At 40.6% G+C, this 19,201-nt stretch overlaps 1 protein-coding gene across 1 annotated transcript in view; it reads right to left on the bottom strand.

Moving 5' to 3' along the window:
* The window catches only part of LOC126199581 (uncharacterized), a 252,274-nt gene that overhangs the window by 157,245 nt on the left and 75,828 nt on the right, over nucleotides 1–19,201 (bottom strand). Inside the window, exons 9-11 of the mRNA XM_049936505.1 lie at nucleotides 14,575–14,643; nucleotides 13,256–13,427; nucleotides 6,747–6,926 (exon numbers count right to left, since the gene is read on the bottom strand). Of these exons, the coding sequence (XP_049792462.1) occupies nucleotides 6,747–6,926; nucleotides 13,256–13,427; nucleotides 14,575–14,643 (421 nt within the window). The remainder of the gene's footprint in view (nucleotides 1–6,746; nucleotides 6,927–13,255; nucleotides 13,428–14,574; nucleotides 14,644–19,201) is intronic.

The following is a 19,201-nucleotide window of genomic DNA, read 5'->3' as shown; positions in this document are numbered from 1 at the left end:
GTGAATGTGGTTCCGGCCGGAGTGGCAGAGCGCTTCTAGGCTCTACAGTCTGGAACCGCGCTATCGCTCCGGTCGAAGGCTCGAATGTGTGTGATGTCCTTAGGTTAGGTAGGTGTAAGTAGTTCTAAGTTCTAGGGGACTGATGACCTCAGAAGTTAAGTGCCATAGTGCTCAGAGCCATTTTTTTTAATGTGGAATAAGAAAATAGGGAATTTACAGTGAAAGACAGTCGTACTGTGAGTAAGTATCTTTTTGAAAGGGAACACCGCCAAACAAATTTGTGGTGGTTCTCCTCATAATTTGGATGGTAACTGCCCTTCCTACTCCACTGTCAAGAATTGGGTTGCTGCCTTTAAGACAGGTCAACTCCATCATAGTTGCGGAGACCGTGGATGCTGTTCATTCCGTGATCTCGGATTATCCTAGGATAACTGCTAAACAGATAACTGAGACTCACGGCATATCCCATAAATGTGTCGGTTATGTTTTTAACGATGTTTTGGATATCAGCAAGCTCTCAGCCAAATGGTTCCCAAACGTCTCAATGCAGACCAAAAGTGTGAAGGTGTGGGTGTTTCACAGTCCATTTTGGTCCAGTTTCGTCAGGATTCTGTGGGATTTTTGTATCGCCTTGTCATCATGCATGAAACGTGGATATACTCTTATCATCCAGAGACCAAAGAACAATACAAAGAATGAAGACATAGCGGTCCTTCACGCCCAAAGCAAGTCAAAACACGGATATCTGCAGACAAGCTGCAGGCATGGGTCTTTTTGGCTGAAGATAGAATCCTGCTTTTCGACTACTTGTAACGAGATAAAAGCATCAGAACAAAGTACTCTGTTGACCTTCTCGACAAACTGAAGCAGCGATTTGTCTATAAATGTCGTGGAAAGCTGAGAAAAGGTATGTTGTTTCTGCAGGACAAAGCCAATCCCCGCAAGGCGGCCATCAGGTAGCAAAAATTTGCAAAATTTCACTTTGAAATCCTCAAATATCCACCCTACTCGCTTGAATTGTCTCTCGCAGACTACTATCTGTTCCCAAACCTCAATCAAAATCTCAAGGGGGGAAGATGTGAAGATTTATGAACAATGAGTAAGAAAGTCTGCGGATGAACGATTTGCAGCACAATCGAAATCTCTCTCTCATAGCTGGTTTAAAGAAGCTGGAACAGAGACGCAATGAATGTGTTGATCTCAAAGCGAATATGCTGAATAAATTTTCCAAACAAATAACAGCATCTGTTCTTTAGCCCCTAATACTGTCTGAACAGCTGCCTCAGTGCCATGGAACGTTTATTCCACATAGTTATGTGTCTATTACTGTCATGACTGTTTTCTGACATCCGAAAGTATGTGACTAGCAGAAGAAAAGCTTGTGAATTTAAACTCCAAAAGTATACGTGAATATTTTATTCCAAATTTCTATTTTAATTGGTATGAAAGTCGATGTGCACTATGAAAACACTTTTCGTTGACGATTGATGCAAGAGCGACAGCAATATCGATAGTAGTGTGTCGAAGACAAGATTCGAATACCATGGACATATACGTCAAATGCATCACCGACCGCTACAAGTTCTTTTCATCGAGCAACACAATGGACAAGACGTAAGTTATACCGTGCGACACCACGCTAACACACAGTGACGAAACTTCTCGCTTGAATCTCACGTTGAAGCTTCTATGGCATCTAACGTTTAAGGTCCAAAGTTGCGACGTTGTAGCGACTAGTACTGCCTGCAGGCAGCCACGATTAGAGTCTGGTCTCCATGGCGATAGGAATACAGCTTCAAAATCTCATTTGATATCGATCTCTATAGTGTGTCTAGGCGTATCAAAGCCCTGTTAGGGCCCGAGTTATGGTAATTTAACTGAAAAGGGATGAAATTCTCTCATACTGTCATTGATTACCAAAATACTTCTCTCAGTTGCCTGTCTTTCCAAAGGTGCGTATTGCATTGCGTTTGGTGTGCATAAGTTTCGGAGCACGACATTTCCCCACTGTTTAACTTGTAAGTAGGTTGAAGTTTTAAGACTCTACCTCGTACAAATAAATGCATAAAAATCCGATGTTCAAGCTTGATAAAGATTTCTATGCTGTCCACTCAAAAATTCCGTCAGAACAGGCCTCGGAAGCCCAACGGTGCCGACCGACCACCGTATTCTCCTCTGCAAATAGGTGTCATTGCATCCGGAGCTACCGCTTCTGAGTCAAGTAGCTTCTCAGTTGCCCCCACAAGGGTTAAGTGCAACCTGCTTGCCAACAGCGCTCAGCAGGCCCACACGGTTCCATCCAGGTGACTGGTGAAGCCCGACAGCGTTTAACTTCAGTGATCTTTTGGGAACAGGTGTTAACACTGCGCCAAAGCCGTTGGCTCTACAATCTCTAAGCATGTCAAAAATCTGTTCTTAATTTTGATTATGGCTGGAGAAAAGTTTTTTCTTGAAATAGGTGGCATTTTCGCATCCGATTAAGTTTGCTGCTTGAGAACTGGTGGGCATGTTGCTTTGCGCAGCGGAAGTTGCAACACAGGGTAAACCATCAATTTCTGATTGCCAATGGTGTACTTGTGACGGAGGCGCTCCAACACACTAAGAGACAGATCTTGACTACTTAAAATCGCATTATAGAAAGTCGTATGAGTTTTCCGAAGAGTAAACTATCTTTGGTTGTTATATTCTTTGTTTTTCGACCACATATTTGTGCTACAATTCTTCTGCCAGTTTCTAGCCATGTTGAAAGATGTTATGGTTCTGGGGATTGCTGGCCTTAAGCAAAGCAGAACTCTTATCAAAAGTTGAGCGGTAGTGGGAGTCGCGGTGGATGCTGTCTGTTCGTACATAAAGCCATGCTTCGAACGCCGCCAAGAGTTTTTAAGTTGATGATACAAACAAGAGTCAGACTACGTAGCTGACTATATGAAAGTCTCAGAAAATTATGAATAAAGTAAGTGACTTCATTTTGGAGACACTTTCGCATCAATGATTTGTGGATAAGTTACCTAAACTATTGGCTATGGGACGTAGGACTTATTCAAATATAATTACCGGTTTGTGTTAAAAACGAGCAATACGATTCAGTGAAAGTAGTATTTGGACCATAACCATAACAAAATACTGGCACAAAGTAAAACTGTTGTACTCAAAACACCTAAATCATACATTAGAAAAGACCACTAACAGTTAATAACCTTAGTTATTTATTAATTCAAAGCAAAGAGGGGGAAGGAGGGATCAGAGATACAACACTTTGGGCTAAACTATGGCTGCAGAGAAGTTCAGTCATTTGTCCCTAGGTCCATAGTGTTGGAAATCTCTGTTGACCACTGAAAACTACTTCCTGTACTGCTTTCTCTGCCATCTAGTTTCACTTGCACTGTCCAACATCTGTACTAAATACCTCTTCAATTTGTATTTTGTATGAACAGTTAAATTTCAACCATATTCTAAAAGTCTCAGAATCTTTTGTCCACAACTTTCATGCCGTCCTCTGTTTATCAAATATTTTATATGTACAAGTGCCACAGGTAACAATAACAGTTGGTACATATGAGTACAATTAACATTCCAGTGGTGCAATAAGTAATCTCTCAGTGTGGAAGGCAGTTAGTAACCAAGCAAAGAATAAGCTACTCTAAAAAGATTACTGACAGTTATACAATTGTGTCAAGTAGAGTAGCATTGTGTGTTCTGGCTAGAGAATCGTTGATGTCAGCAGTTTTTGGCGTCAGCTTTCCTGGAATCGCAATGTTAGCGGTATTTTATTCCGAGGATTTCTTTCCCCTCGGCCTCCCATAGCCTCAGGAACCCCATGGCGATTGCCAGGCGGCACGCATCGCGTTGATACAAACACTCAAAGCCGTTGGCCACTGGGACTTGAGGAAGGGGGAGGTGGGAGAGAATTCCAAGAAAATATGCTGTTGACTTTGTGCTTCTGGGAAAGGTGACATCAAAAAGTGCTGACATCAGCGATCTTCTAGGCAGAACCGACAGAGCTGCAGTACAGTCATATCACTGTGTTACTGACATCAGGATTCTATATCCTAGCAGAATAACAATCGTATTTAAAAGATTTGATGTCTGTGTCTCCCATATTAATAAATTTACAAGAACTTATTGCTGTTTGTTTGATGAGTCTCTGGTCACTGTTCATAGTAGAGAAAACACCTTACAAAAGTCATGAGGGAAAAATAATTTGAAGTGGATAAGTTAGGCTCCATTATATACATATGTGTATATATTTATGACGCCTTGAGCTGAAGGCGTAATGGAAGAGACCGAAAGATATACCCCTTCACGTCTGGCTTGGAGAGGCGCCGTTCCCTTGTCACTCTTGGAGCGAGGAACAAGTCTCTCCTCAGTACTTCACTGGGAGAGCACCTCTGTCGAGAGCGAATCGAAGTGTGACTCTCTATATTGAGTCCTTGCGATTAAGCGTTGTTCACTGTGTTGGCCGATACACTTATTGTGCAGTGTGAACGGACAGAGTTATAGTTAAATGCCTGCAAGCGAATTTTTGAGTGGCATCGTGGTGGACTGGTTATCTGACCGGTGTACCAAGGCAATAGTTAGACTAGGGGCGAATAGGAATCCTTGACTTCATCAAGGCGTAGGGAGAGTTTGATTGGCGAAAGGCAATCCAGATAGAACGAGAGTTATCTTATTTGTCAGCAGCGAGCGGAGCCGACAGCAGTCATTGCAGCTTACGGTATTGTGCACTACAGCTATTGCGAGCCCCATATTTCCTCCACAATAGTACACTTCACTGCATTTCACACGCGACAGTCTCGGCCATACCTAGCAACATTCTAAAGGATAATTATTCAAGTTGAGTAGGCGCGCCTCTCAGCCATTCTGCCAAGTCAATAACAATCTTAAACTTTGTATAGAAATTTCATTAGCGAATCCTATCCTTGGAGGTACCTTCACATTCCGAAAAGAACCAGGATATAACTTGTTCAATTCATAACTAAAAGTGCCATTGTGAGTTCTCAGAATTTTTGCAAAAATAAATAATAATTTTCGTTAGTTTCATGTTTTTCTCTCACTAACTAGCAGTACTCCATTACCCAAGTATTCCACTAGTTACATAAGAAATTTTGTGAATTTTTGTGTCATTTCCTTACAGCGGACGACTCCAGAAGATATTTATTGCTGAGAGTTTTTCAGGCATTTCTCTTTAGAACGTTAGGAGCATCTGTCTGACTTCTGTAGTAGTGTGGGGTGGAAATTGCATCTTGCAGGAGCCACAGGGTAAAGGATATATCTCAGATTAATTCGTTGCGCAGAATAACAGAATAGCAGATCAACCCCATGCTCACATCCTCTGTCAATTGGAAGTTATTTACTTTGCCGCTAGTTCTATCATATATTTCGTACTTCACTGATCAACGTTTACACCAAATGTCTCTACAATCTGTATTTTTTATGAACTGTTAATTTCAATTATATTTTAAAATTCTCATATTAAGTAATTTCAAAACCTTTTCCTACAACATTTACATTGCCCACTGTTAGTGAAACATCTCTGCCCATACGTCACAGACAACGGCAGTTGTTACATAGAACGTGCATTCCATCGCTTAGAGCGGAAGGCTGTTGTCAGGAAAATGTAACCAAGCATAGTTGCTGTATGGATGCATTCTGACACAAAAAAATGCATACTTCTGTTTATGAAAAGTTCATGGCTGAATCTCGCTTATAAATACGGTTGTGATGAATTATTGCTGTTTGTTTCACGAGTCTGCTGGTCACTGTGGTGAAAGGTAGCTCAAGGTTGGTTTATCTTAGTCGATTGCTTACTTCAGGTGTAAAAGATATGTGTTGGCTTATGGTTCTTGGAGTGATCATAAAAGCTTTATAAATCAATAAATAGGAACACATTGTAAGCAATTAACAATGCTATTGTAAAACATGCATACAAAAAATTATCAGAAACTTTTAAATTTCAAAAATTAATATCAAATATGATTAGGTGAGAATCTAAGCATTTGAGATGTAGTATTATAAACGGATGTTGAAAAGTAAATGGACGGTTAAGGTAAGAAATGGGAAAGTTCTTCACAGAATTGCTGATGAGAGGAACAAACGCTGACAACAAGAAGAGACAAGATGGTAGAATATTTGTTAAGATATCATGGAATAATTTCCGTGCTACTAAAGGGAACTATAGAGTGTAAAAACAGAAAGCGAATGCAGAGACCGGAATACACCCAACAATTAACTGATAATGTTAGGTGCAGATGCTGCTCTGAGGTTGGTACAGGAATGGAATTCTTAGTTGACTGCATCAAACCGGTCAGAAGACTGAGGGAGAAAAAGGAAGGTTTCTTTTTAATTGAATCAGTTATTGTTTGATGCCAAGACTGTGAAGTCGATATCTGAAGGTTAGATACGAGTACAGCATGATGTGGCAGATTGTTTCTCATTTTGTGTAAGAAGAGTGTAAACTGAGATAACTATAACGAAAAAAGATTGACTTATTAAGACCTCAAAAGTTTGCTTATAGATAAGATTATACTCAGAGCAGAACTTTGTAAAACTCAAATTATGGACCCACTAATAAAAGTGAGAACAGAGAAGATTGATTTTAAGCTACAATCAAGGTAAGTACTAAATGATTTCATGTGTGCATCTCATTTTCGTGAATTCTTGTGTCAACTGCATCAGATGCGAAATAATGCAGTGAATATATTTTGTAGTCTTGAAAGCTTAGAGAGTGCAGTAGCTACACGTCTTACCTATACAGTTTCGAGGCCCAGCGCTGAAGGGCACGTAGGCGAATGGGTGCCTACCCTGCACCCTCTCAGGCAGGAAGTTGTCCGGGTCGAAGCGCTCAGGGTCCGGCCAGTGGTTGGGATCGCGGTGAGTGTGCCGGATGTTGAGGGTTATCAGGCAGCCCTCAGGAATTTTGTAGCTACCTGTGAGACCAGAAAAGTGTGTGAGCAATACTTAACGTGCACTGCAGGTTTCACACCACTGTTTTTAGACTAAAGTACAGATTTCGTTTGGGGCACAAGTTGCACCTAGTAGGAGGATCTGCAACGAATTGACGCATGGTGCATGGAATGACAATTAAATCTCAATGTAGACAAGTGTAATGTGCTGCGAATATATACAAAGAAAGATCCTTTATCATTTAGCTACAATATAGCAGGTCAGCAACTGGAAGCAGTTAATTCCATAAATTATCTGGGAGTAGGCATTAGGAGTGATTTAAAATGGAATGATCATATAAAGTTGATAGTCGGTAAAGCAGATGCCAGACTGAGATTCACTGGAAGAATCCTAACGAAATGCAATCCGAAAACAAAGGAAGTAGGTTACAGTACACTTGTTCGCCCACTGCTTGAATATTGCTCACCAGTGTGGGATCCGTACCAGTAGGGTTGACAGAGGAGATAGAGAAGATCCAACGGAGAGCAGCGCGCTTCGTTACAGGATCATTTGGTAATTGCGAAAGCGTTACGGAGATGATAGATAAACTCTAGTGGAAGACTTTGCAGGAGATACGCTCAGTAGCTCGGTATCGGCTTTTGTTGAAGTTTCGAGAACATACCTTCACCGAGGAGTCAAGTACTATATTGCTCCAGTCTACGTATATCTCGCGAAGAGACCATGAGGATAAAATCAGAGAGATTAGAGCCCACACAGACGCATACCGACAATCATTCTTTCCACGAACAATACGAAACTGGAATAGAAGGGAGAACCGATAGAAGTACTCAAAGTAGCCACTGCCACACACTGCCACGTGGCTTTCGGAGTATGGATGTAGATGTAGATGTAGATAGTATTTGCTTTTGAAATTGTTTAGTGTAGAGTAGAGGCAACTATAATACACCAAACATTGAAAATACCGAGTGTATGGCTCCGATTACCTTTACAGTTCTTTTGTACGTTTCTTTCTATAGATTAAATAACGTAGCGTGGACTATAGAACATAGCATTTCATGTCCTGAAAATTTTTCTTAATTTCTGGAAAACTTCTTGTACATATTTAACGGAATCTTCGCTCTTGCAGCATACCGTGAAAAAGTAAGAAATAAAGCAAAATGCTGAAAACATACCTAGTGCAGGAATAAGACAGCTACAAAGTGAACTGAAATCATCAACATTACTGATTTAGTTACTTACTTAAAAACATTTTTAAGAAAGTTCTACATACTGTAGAGGAACTGGCAAATAATAGATTCATTTTGGATAGTGAAAACAAATCATAAGCGCTACGACCAGAGATAAAAGCTGAAACAGGCGTTACAGCTAGAGGTCAATCTATTTCCAAAATCAAGACAAAGGACAAAAGTATTGTAAATCTCTTCAAATCTAAGATGTGTTTAACGAATTATTTTTAAATATAAACAAATCAAACATTACTGTAGAAAATTGCATACATAAGACAAATTTCTTTGATGCTCAGAAATTTGAAGGTGCAGCTTTCAATACATTTAACAAAACTACTGCAAAATATACAGATAATGCTATGCAATCACTAAAACTAAAATATTAGTAGGACGGGACGAAATATCAATAAAAATGTTAAAGGCATTCTCTAAAACAATTGTGTAGCCACTATTCACAGCAGTTAATCAATCCTTTGAAAAAGGATGTTCTCCAGATACCGTGTAGTATGCAATATTTAAACCACGAATAGAAAAAGGCAGAAGAGAGCTTATGGTAAACCTTCACCCAATCTCTCTTCTCCTATCACTATCAAACATAAATGAAAAGGTTGTCACAATACGCATTATTTAGAAAGATCAGTATGGATTTCAGAAAGGCAAAAGCACCTTATTTGCTATCAACCAGTTTGTAGATAAAATTAGCTCCTCTCTAGACAGCTCTCTGCATGCCACAGTAACTTTTTGTGACCTATCAAAGACTTTGGATAATGTGTACCACCGCTTGTTACTCTCTAAACTGGAGAAATTACAGATTATAATCAAAGTATTAGAATGGTGTAGGTCCTACCCAACCAACCGAACACAAAGAGTGGTTGCAACATCGTACAGAGAAAATTACGCTTCACAATGCAAAAATATTTCACAAGGAGTATCCCAGGAGTGTCTTCGGTCCCATTCTGTTTCTGTGTTATATAAATGACCTACCGCTTATTACCGAGTGCCACTTATTTTATTTGAGGATGACAGAGCTGTAATCATTGAAATTAACAGTACCGACCAAATTCCTCAAACTGTCACAAATACGTTAGAAAATTAGGAACCTGGCTCAATTTAATTGGGTTAAAACTAAACATGGAAGAATCTCAGTCACTGTAGTTTAAAACAAAACGAGCATAGTTAAATGGTGTTCAAATTCATCACAAAAACCAGAATTTGCAGGCATCTAGCTATGTGAAATTTTAAGGAATAAAATTAGGTGAAAATGTCCCATGGAGTCCCATACACAGTACCTTGCAAATGAATTAAATAGCCTAGCATATCCAATGATGATACTGCACAATACTATCAGCATGAAGATAAGGAAAATAGTATATTACAGGTACTACAAACCGTAGTAAGGTACAGAATTATATTTTGGGATAGATCGAATCGTATGTCTTGAATACCAAAACTTCAAAAAACAGTCTTTAGAAATACACTCAATATAAAGCGAAGAAAACCATATCACCCACTCCTAAAAAATCTAAGTATATTAAGTGATCCCACACTGTATATCTATGAACTGATTTTCTTTGTACAAAGTACCTCTGGTTTATTTGTAGCAAATGATTTTCAGCATATCAATGACACCAGGAAATAAAATAATTTTATGGTGCCCACCCACAACTAATACTTTAAGCTCACACTCTGCAGTATATGTGTATAAATTTGCAACAAAGTAAAGAGAAAAGAACTGCTCAGTATTTACCTGGAAACATTAAAAAATATTGTATGAGAAACTGGTATAGATATGTTACCGTTCAGCTGAAGGGTTCATGAAGGACGATCTGAAAATTTGTGCAGGAGAGAACAAGTACTTAGGATGTTATAATTTGTTGTTGTAAAAAATCGTAAGTTGTGTGTCGATTATGTTTCTTGTACAGGATGTTATATTAATGATGTTTTAAGAAAACTAAAAAGTTTTTGTGTTTTGACGAATCTCCCGTACATTAAGTCATGGCTTGAAACAGTATGTTATGAGACAATAAACTTCTGTTCAATTCTGTATGTTGTGTGTCTTTTCTTTGTTTGCTGTAACTACACTCTTAACGCAAGTAACTGAATGAGAAAAATTTGCGTCATCCTCAAGAATTTAACGTTAACCACAACAAAGTGAAACACTAACCAGAAAGGCAAGGTTCTTGGTTCAAGTCCCGGTGTGACATTCAGTTCTAATCTGCCAGGAAATTTCATAACTGTGCACATTCCGCTAAGAGTGCGACGGATTCATGCTTTTTGCACCTGCTTGTTACTTGAGAGAATCATCAGTCGAACTGATATATTTTATGATGACGTTACTCCATAAAATATCTTTTCTCCATTCATCAGTAATTCTACAAAATTTACGTCATATATGGCCTATAAAAGTGCGGCCGAGAACACAGCTCTGTGACATTATGCCAGTGGAAACTTCCGAAAACCCACAATATCCTGTACGACACACACCAGTAACAGGAGGGCCCAAAGTCCGTCACTTGCCGCTAAGTCACCCACATATTAACCCAGATGACCATCTATAGGACAACATCAGTCTGTGTTATCGCTATGCGAGTACTTATCCACGCGTAATACGGCAAGTGCAGAATTACTGAAGAGACCGTCGCTTCGGATATCAGTGCTGTCTAGCCACTCCTGACAAACAAGCGAGTCTCTTCCTGCTTCTCTATATGCTGGCTGGTGGTCATCGTATTGTGATCAGTTGTACTACTGGTCAAAAGTTTTCGATCATTTATAATAAAAACTATATATTTTATTTCAATATACAAACACATCGCACAACTTAGTAGACCAAGAAAATAAACATTTTGTCTCTTTATCACTAAGCACGATACAGTATGGTTTACATTTTAGCCTCTTCAAGTATCCACCCTTTTCCCTCAGAACAGCTGCAAAAATTCTTTGCAATATGGACACAAGATTATGCTGTGTTTTTGCAGATACTGCAATCCGTCTGTAAATCATTAAATCATTCCATTTATCTCCACCATTAGATGATCTCAGTTCTTTGACATCCCTTTCAAGGTCATCCCATAAGAGTTCAATGTGATTTAAGTCAGGTGACTGACATGGCCAAGTTATGTTCTTCAGTTCGACACATTTCTGTTTTGTATTGAAATACCCTCTGCACAATTTATAAGGCTGTTCCGGATCATTGCCCTGCTGCAGAACAAATCGACTAATAAGTCTCTTGCCAGACGGAAATGCATTGTTGATCAGCATCCTCTGACATATTTCCTTCTTTAAAATAAATTAATTTCGCTAGATCACCGAGTTTATCTCCCGCAAAACATTCCCATACCGTGAACTACCCTCCACCATGTTTCACCGTTGGCGTCACACAATGACTTTTGAAACGTTCTCCACGAAGTCGACGAGCAGACATTCGTTGATGACTTCCACGTACTTCAAACTGAATAACAACTTGGACCCATCAATAAACACTTCCGGGCTAAGTTGCCGTGGTCGATCTGTAGAACTTCTTCTCCCTGACGTTTCGTTCTCAACTACGGAGAACATCTTCGGAGGTGAGTCAACGACTCACCTCCGAAAATATTCTCCGTAGTTGAGAACGAAACGTCAGGGAGAAGAAGTTCTACAGATCGACCACGGCAACTTAGCCCGGAAGTGTTTATTGATGAAGACGCCGGCCGTGAAAGCCTACATGGAATGAAACAACTTGGACCATTACTGCATGCTTCAGTTTCTATGTTGCTGTGTCCATTGCAATCGTATCACCTTATTTTGTTAGCGTAATAAAGGCTTTTTGGTCGCTATTCACCCCTTTAAACCTTATTCATGGGGAGGGTGTTGTACCGTTGAGGTAGAGATCGGACCTGCTCGTATTCTATGTACTTCTAAGTTAATTTTAGGTGCAGTAAGAGTCCTCTGACGTCTACTCTATACACTTACGAGCCGATCTTCCCTGTATGATGTTACTCGGGCTCTTTCAGATCGCGAAACAACTGCATTGACTTCAGTTTGTTGGAAGGGCTACAAAGTGCACCGTAGATTGTGCTGCATCAACGTTTGTTGCTATCGGGGATGTCACATTAAACACCCTTCTATTTTCAACCTTATTTTATTTGGCAACCAGTTTCAGCGTTTTACTACGGCATCTTCAGGCGCCTGAACGACGTGAAGGAAGAATTTACCTCGGTTGTGATCCAAACAGGGACCAGCAATAATGGTATTAGTAGATATTTGCTACAGTGAGCACTTCAACCACCACCTGGCGATAATGGCGTAGTGAAACGCTGAAACTGGTCGCCAAAGAAAATAGGGCTGAAAACTGACGGCTGAAAGGTGTTTAATTTGACATCCCCCATCGAACAGCCGAGTCCCGAAACCATCCCTATAAAGATCAACCTGCAGAGATTTGTTGCTGTTGTCTTACTAGAATAGCCTTGCTCATGCAGAGCTACAATTACAGCACTTTTTCAGTCACAGTCTCCTGCTAGTGTCTCATTAGGGGGTTATATGAAATGAACTTTATCACGTATGCAAACACACTGCCAAATCGTATTGTAAACTAATGTGAACAGACAGCAGAAGGAATGACGCCTAGTGGAATGGAGCCGTTGTAGGTAAAGGGACGTTAATGTTGTGGATATTCGTCAACAGACGACTGGGCAAACAACCACTCAAACAGACAACTGAGGCGCTTAGCCTTTACATGTTTATATTTGTGTTATTATCAAAATGGTGACTGATAGAATACCCAAAAGATATCCCTTTTTTAGCCGAAAAATGGTAGTTATGATAGCTGGTAGTAAACTTTTGACTGGTAGCGTATCTGGCTCAGTAGCAACGTGATATACGATTTCCTATTTTTCTTATGTTGGTGTATTGAGACGTACAGAAAGATAAAATTTATGGTTCATGCACAGTTGAAATATGCCACAGATAACTGTGAACAGATGCTTGCACGAAAACGTACTGAGAACGGTGTCCATGGGATAAGAGTTGTTTATTGTCTATCGAGAGCTATCAAAATCAGAGATTACAAGAAATAAAAATTTCAGTGAGACAATTTCCGTACGTCATGGATTTACGCGAAGTGGAAATCAGGTACGATATGTTATACTTACCAATATCGATCTCTTTCGTCGCTCGGCGGCCGATGGCAGGCACACTCGGATACAGTCTCAGGGCTTCCTTGATGACCATCTCGAGGTACTTCATGTTGTTCAGATCATGAGTAGTTGGACGTCTCTTAGGATTGTTTCGAAATATGTCATCCAGCTCAGTGAGGACTTTCTCCTATAGACAGAGGGCAGCATCAGTGATATCCGTTCCAGGGACGAACAGTTTGCACTCAACATTTAACACACATTGATATACAAGCATACACTGTCTCTCGGTTGTTCTGTCTGTCTCTCTCCCAACCCCTCCTTTCTCCCCGGCCTTCCGCCTCTCCCTTCCCACGCACACGTATGCAAAAACCAAACGCACAAAGAAACATATGTTCATGAACTTTACATCTACATCTACATCTACATGGTTACTCAGCAATTGACACTTAATTGCCTGGCAGAGGGTTCATCGGGCCATTTTCATACTACTACTCTACCATTCCACTCACGAATGGTGCGTGGGAAAAACGAACACCTAAATCTTTCCGTTAGAGCTGTGATTTCTCTTATTTTATTATGATGATCATTTCTCCCTACGTAGATGGGTGTCAAGAAAATATTTTCGCATTCGGAAGAGAATGTGGTGACTGAAATTTCGTAAATAGATCTCGCAGCAAAGAAAACAGCCTTTGTTTTAGTGACTGCCACCCCAAATCGCGTATCATATCAGTGACACTCTCACCATTATTGCACGATAACACGAAACGAGCTGACCTTCTTTGCACTTTTTCGATGTTCTCCGTCAATCCTACCTGGTAAGGATCCCATACAGCGCAGCAATATTCCGGCAGAGGACGGACAAGTGTAGTGTAGGCTGTCTCTTTAGTGGGTTTGTCGCATCTTCTAAGTGTTCTGGCAACAAAGCGCAGTCTGTGTTTCACCTTCACCACAATATTACCTATGTGGTCTTTCCAATTTAAGTTGATCATAATTGTAATTCCTATGTATTTAGTCGAATTGACAGCCCTTAGATTTGAGCGATTTATCGTATACCGAAAATTTATCGGATTTCTTTTAGTACCCATGTGGATGAGCTCTCACTTTTCTTTGTTTAGTACTAATTGCCACTTTTCGCACTTTAATTTAGTGTCGTATTGTTCCAGGAGTTTAACAATAGTAATTACTTTTTGCTTCATCTTCCCTGCTCTACACAATGATTTCTATTAACACTCCCTGAGTCCTTGATGACAATTCTACTGTAAAACTGTCAATTGTGCTAAAATTTGCGGTTGTACCAAATCTACAAGAAAATATCGGTAAGGATTTACACTCACCTGGATACCAGGATGATGTCCCAGCAGCATAAGAACCCATGACATGGCAACAGACGTCGTGTCGTGGCCCTTTAAAAAAAAAGAATAAAAACTTAGATAATTTCAAATATGTGGAACCGCTGTGCTCAGAAGTAGCACTCGAGCTTTGGACAACTAGCACCCACGGGTGGCAAGCACACAAATCAATGGAAACATTTTGTATGACTTTGTATGACTGCTACTATTTTTAAACACATGAAAAGAAAAAATTTCGCAAAATAGAAAATTATTCATATGAGAAAAAGTACCACCACAGCTGTACCGACAATTTACTTATTCTGTCACACGACTAGATTCGGCCGCTCATTACCGCCATCCTCACCACTGCCAAAAGATTATTCGATTTCCTCGGCGCATTTACTATGGGATCCTTGTTACCAAAATCCTGAGCTAGCTTTCATCAGGAGTCTATACTGGACACGTTGTTGTCTCCACTGTCAGAGTATAGACTCCTTATGAAAGCTAGCCCAGGTTTTTTGGTAACAAGGATCACACAGTAAATGCGCCGAGGACATCAAATACTCTTTTGGCAGTGCTGGGGCCTGAGGATGGCGGTAATGTAAGGCCAAAACTAGTGTGATAGAATAAATGCATTCCCAAGAAACAGCTGTGGTGGTACTTTTTCTCATATAGATCATCACTTGAAGTCCTTCATCCGTGCAGTAAGGCATAAAAAGAAAATTATTCAGTATCAACTATTGAAATCTAACACACGTCATAATACAAAAAGATCAATTCCAACAGCGCAAATTGTGACCAGCGTTTCTTTCAGTTAAAACAATGGACTTGTATTTGAGACATTTGATTTTCAGTTCCCAGGCTGACTTTCATATTTATTGTTTACTATTTCTGAGATTTCCTCAAATTACTTAGGGCTCGTAGACTACTAGATAGCTTCGCTAAATAACTTCGATTCAACTTTGAAATAACTTACTACATTCAGTAGTTGAGAGAAAATTGTGTGTAATGAATTGCAAACTCTGTACAAGACAGTTCAAATGGTTTAAATGGCTCTGAGGACTACACGACTTAACTTCTGAGGTCTTCAGTCCCCTAGAACTTAAAACTACGTAAACCTAACTAACCTAAGGACATCACACACATCCATGCCCGAGGCAGGATTCGAACCTGCGACCGTAGCGGTCGCGCGGTTCCAGACTGTAGCGCCTAGAACCCCTCGGGCACCGCGGCCGGCTACAAGACAGTTAGCAACTTTTGTGAATGTCCCTGAAGTATCACTAGACTAGTACAGAATTTAAAGAGGATGTTTCATGCAATGAAGTGAAGCCTGTCTAAAGCGTTATACCACCGCAGTTTCTGGAGATGAGCAGAACGTTGTCACTCTTTGTCTGTTTCGGTAAATTAATATTTTGTGCAATAACATCCGCAAAATAACTAGTTTTTGAGACATATCTTCATTTAGCGTATCATATCGTAATTGTATGCGGAGGGTCCAATCCTAGTATTTATTTTTTCTATAATTTACCGTTTGTTTCAACTCTGGCAATGATGTGCGCACGTGAAGAACGCCTAATTACACCGTGGTATATGTCCACATTAAATTTCTAACATTAGTCAATTCAGTGGCGAGTAAAAAGCAGTAACATGCCATCTCCAATACAACAAAGTCTAGTAAGTACGATGGAGTTCAAACCACCGTCAATCACCTAGAAAATGATCCTCGGGTAAGATTGTTAATCCCAGCTTCACATTACATTTATGCTACTATTAAATGAGTTATAAAATAATTCAAATTAGCGAGTCAGGAACGAAACCGCCTATTAACACAGTTCTGTGGCAAAATAGTCTCCCTCCCTTTTCCCGACACCGGTCTTACGCTTGTTACATAACTATGAAAATCTGTAGGCACTAATTCAGTCACATAAAACCAGCGCCAGCGAGGAAACCTCTGTATAAACAAATGAAAGTGTATTTTTTGGGCATCTTCGTCTCCAGAATGAGATTTTCACTCTGCAGCGTAGTGTGCGCTGATATGAAACTTCCTGGTAGATTAAAACTGTGTGCTGGGCCGAGACTCGAACACGGGACCTTTGCCTTTGGCGGGCAAGCGCTCTACCAAATGAGCAACCCAAGCACGACTCACGCCCCGTCCTCACAGCTTTACTTCTGCCAGTACCTCGTCTCCTACCTCGTCTCGGCCCGGCACACAGTTTTAATCTGCCAGGAAGTTTCATATCAGCGCACACTACGCTGCAGAGTGAAAATCTCATTCTGGAAACATCCCCCAGGCTGTGACTAAGCCATGTCTCCGCAATATCCTTTCTTTCAGGAGTGCTAGTTCTGCAAGGTTCGCAGGAGAGCTTCTGTAAAGTTTGGAAGGTAGGAGACGAGGTACTGGCAGAAGTAAAGCTGTGAGGACGGGGCGTGAGTCGATCTTGGTCTGTTTCACTGAAGATGACTATTTTTTCTGTATTCTACAATAGTGGATTTATTTTTATTTATTTAATCTGATCTAATTAGGGTCACGGACCCCCTCTTAAAACGGATAAGTGTTTCACATATACGGTATCTATTACATCGACAAAAGTCATGGGATACCTCCTAATGTTGTTCCGGACGTAATTTTCCTGGCGTAATGCAGCAACTTCGCGTGACATGGAGTCAACAAGTCGTTGCAATACCTTTGCAGAAATATGGTATTGAGCCATGCTGTCTCAAAAGCCGTCTATAACCTCGAATATGTAGCCGGTGCTCTGGGTGGCCACATCATTCGCTCGAATTATCCAAAATGTTCTTCAGACCTATCGCGAAGAACTGTGGCTCGGTGACATGGAGCATTGTCTTCCATAAAAGTTCCATTGTTGTTTGGGAAGAGTAAGTTCATAAATGGTTGCAAATGGTCTCCAAGTAGCCGAACATAACAATTGCCAGTCAATGGTCGGTTTAGCCGGACCAGGAGAACCAATTCATTTGAAGTAAAGAGAGCTCACGCAACTACGGAGCTACCAACATTTGGCACAGTGACTTTTTGACAGCTGGGACCATGTTTTCGTGGGGACTGCGCCACACTCGAACCCTACCGTCAGCTCTTACCAACTGTAATCGGAATTCATCTGACCAGGTCACGGTTTCTGAGTCATCTAGTGTCCGTCCGGTATGATCACGAGCCTAGGAGAGACGATGCAGACGATGTTCTGCTGTTAGCAAAGACATTCTCGTCGGTCGTCTGCTGCCATATCCCATTAGCGCCAAATTTCACCGCACTGTGCAAACGGATATGATCGTCGCACGTACCACATTGATTTCTGCGATTATTTCACGCAGTGTTGCTTGTCTGTCAGCTTCGACAACTCTGCGCAAACGCCGCTGCTCTCGGTCGTTAAGTGAAGGTCGTTGGCCACTGCATTCAAAAATGGTTCAGATGGCTCTGAGCACTATGGGACTTAACATCTGAGGTCATCAGTCCCATAGACTTAGAACTACTTAAACCTAACTAACCTAAGGACAACACACATCCATGTCCGAGGCAGGATTCGAACCTGCGACCGTAGCAGCCGCGCGGTTCCGGACTGCCACTGCGTTGACCGTGGTGAGAAGTAGTGCGTGTAATCTGATATTATTGGCACACTCTTGACTCTGTGAATCTCGGTATATTGAATTTCTAACTATTTCCGAATTGGAATGTTTCACGCTTGTAGCTGCCACTACCACTCCTCGTTTGAAGCCTGTTAATTTCCGTCGTGCTACCATAATCACGTCGGACACCTTTTCAGATGAATCATCTGAGCACAAATGAGAGCTAGGCAGTGCACTCCCTTTTTATACCTTGTGTACGCGATACTACAGCTATTTGTATATGTGATGTGGCTATCCCTTAATTCTGTCACCTCACTGTATCCATTTTGATAATGCACGCAGGTCGATGTTTAGATTCTCGGCAGCTGTCTTCAGTTTTATAGGTTTTGCACTTAGTTACAAATGGAGATATGCAGCTTACACGCGGTATTTGCGATAGGAAAGGAGTAATGACACATCATTTACATAGAACGAAAAGAGTATCGGACCTGGTATCGAAACCTGTGGTCGCCTGATTTTACCTGCCTCCATTGTGACTTTATGGTGCCATACATGACACACTGCTGTCGAGATAATAGGTATGAGCGTGACTACTGTTCGTACGATGCGTAGGAGGAAGATGAAGTAGTGATACGTTTGAAGAAGATAGCATCCGCTTAAATTTTACGCTCGATGGGCTATTGTATAGAAAATTTATATTAGCGTCACCAGCTATAATTATGTGAGTTAGCTGATAGGCTGGCAGCATTATATGAATCAAGAATACGTTGGTTAAATAAACTACCACGTAGCACAAGTAATATGTGGAATGTGCTACTAAGAAATAAATGATGGAGAATTACAGAAAGTTGTCCATTTCTTGTTTCATGCTAAAATTATATCTGCAAGTTCTCGAACTATATCGAAGTTAACCATTTGCCTGAGAAGGCTACGGGTTTGCCCGGAATTTTCTGTCGAGCCGTCTAATTTATGTTATGAAAACATTTTTCCAGAATCGATAATTACATAAGCTGAATTCAGCACACGTTGTCTACACATTAAATTTCAGTAG

Source organism: Schistocerca nitens, chromosome 8 (assembly GCF_023898315.1).
Source record: "Schistocerca nitens isolate TAMUIC-IGC-003100 chromosome 8, iqSchNite1.1, whole genome shotgun sequence".
NCBI lineage: Eukaryota > Metazoa > Arthropoda > Insecta > Orthoptera > Acrididae > Schistocerca > Schistocerca nitens.
This window is presented reverse-complemented; position numbering and strand designations above follow the sequence as displayed.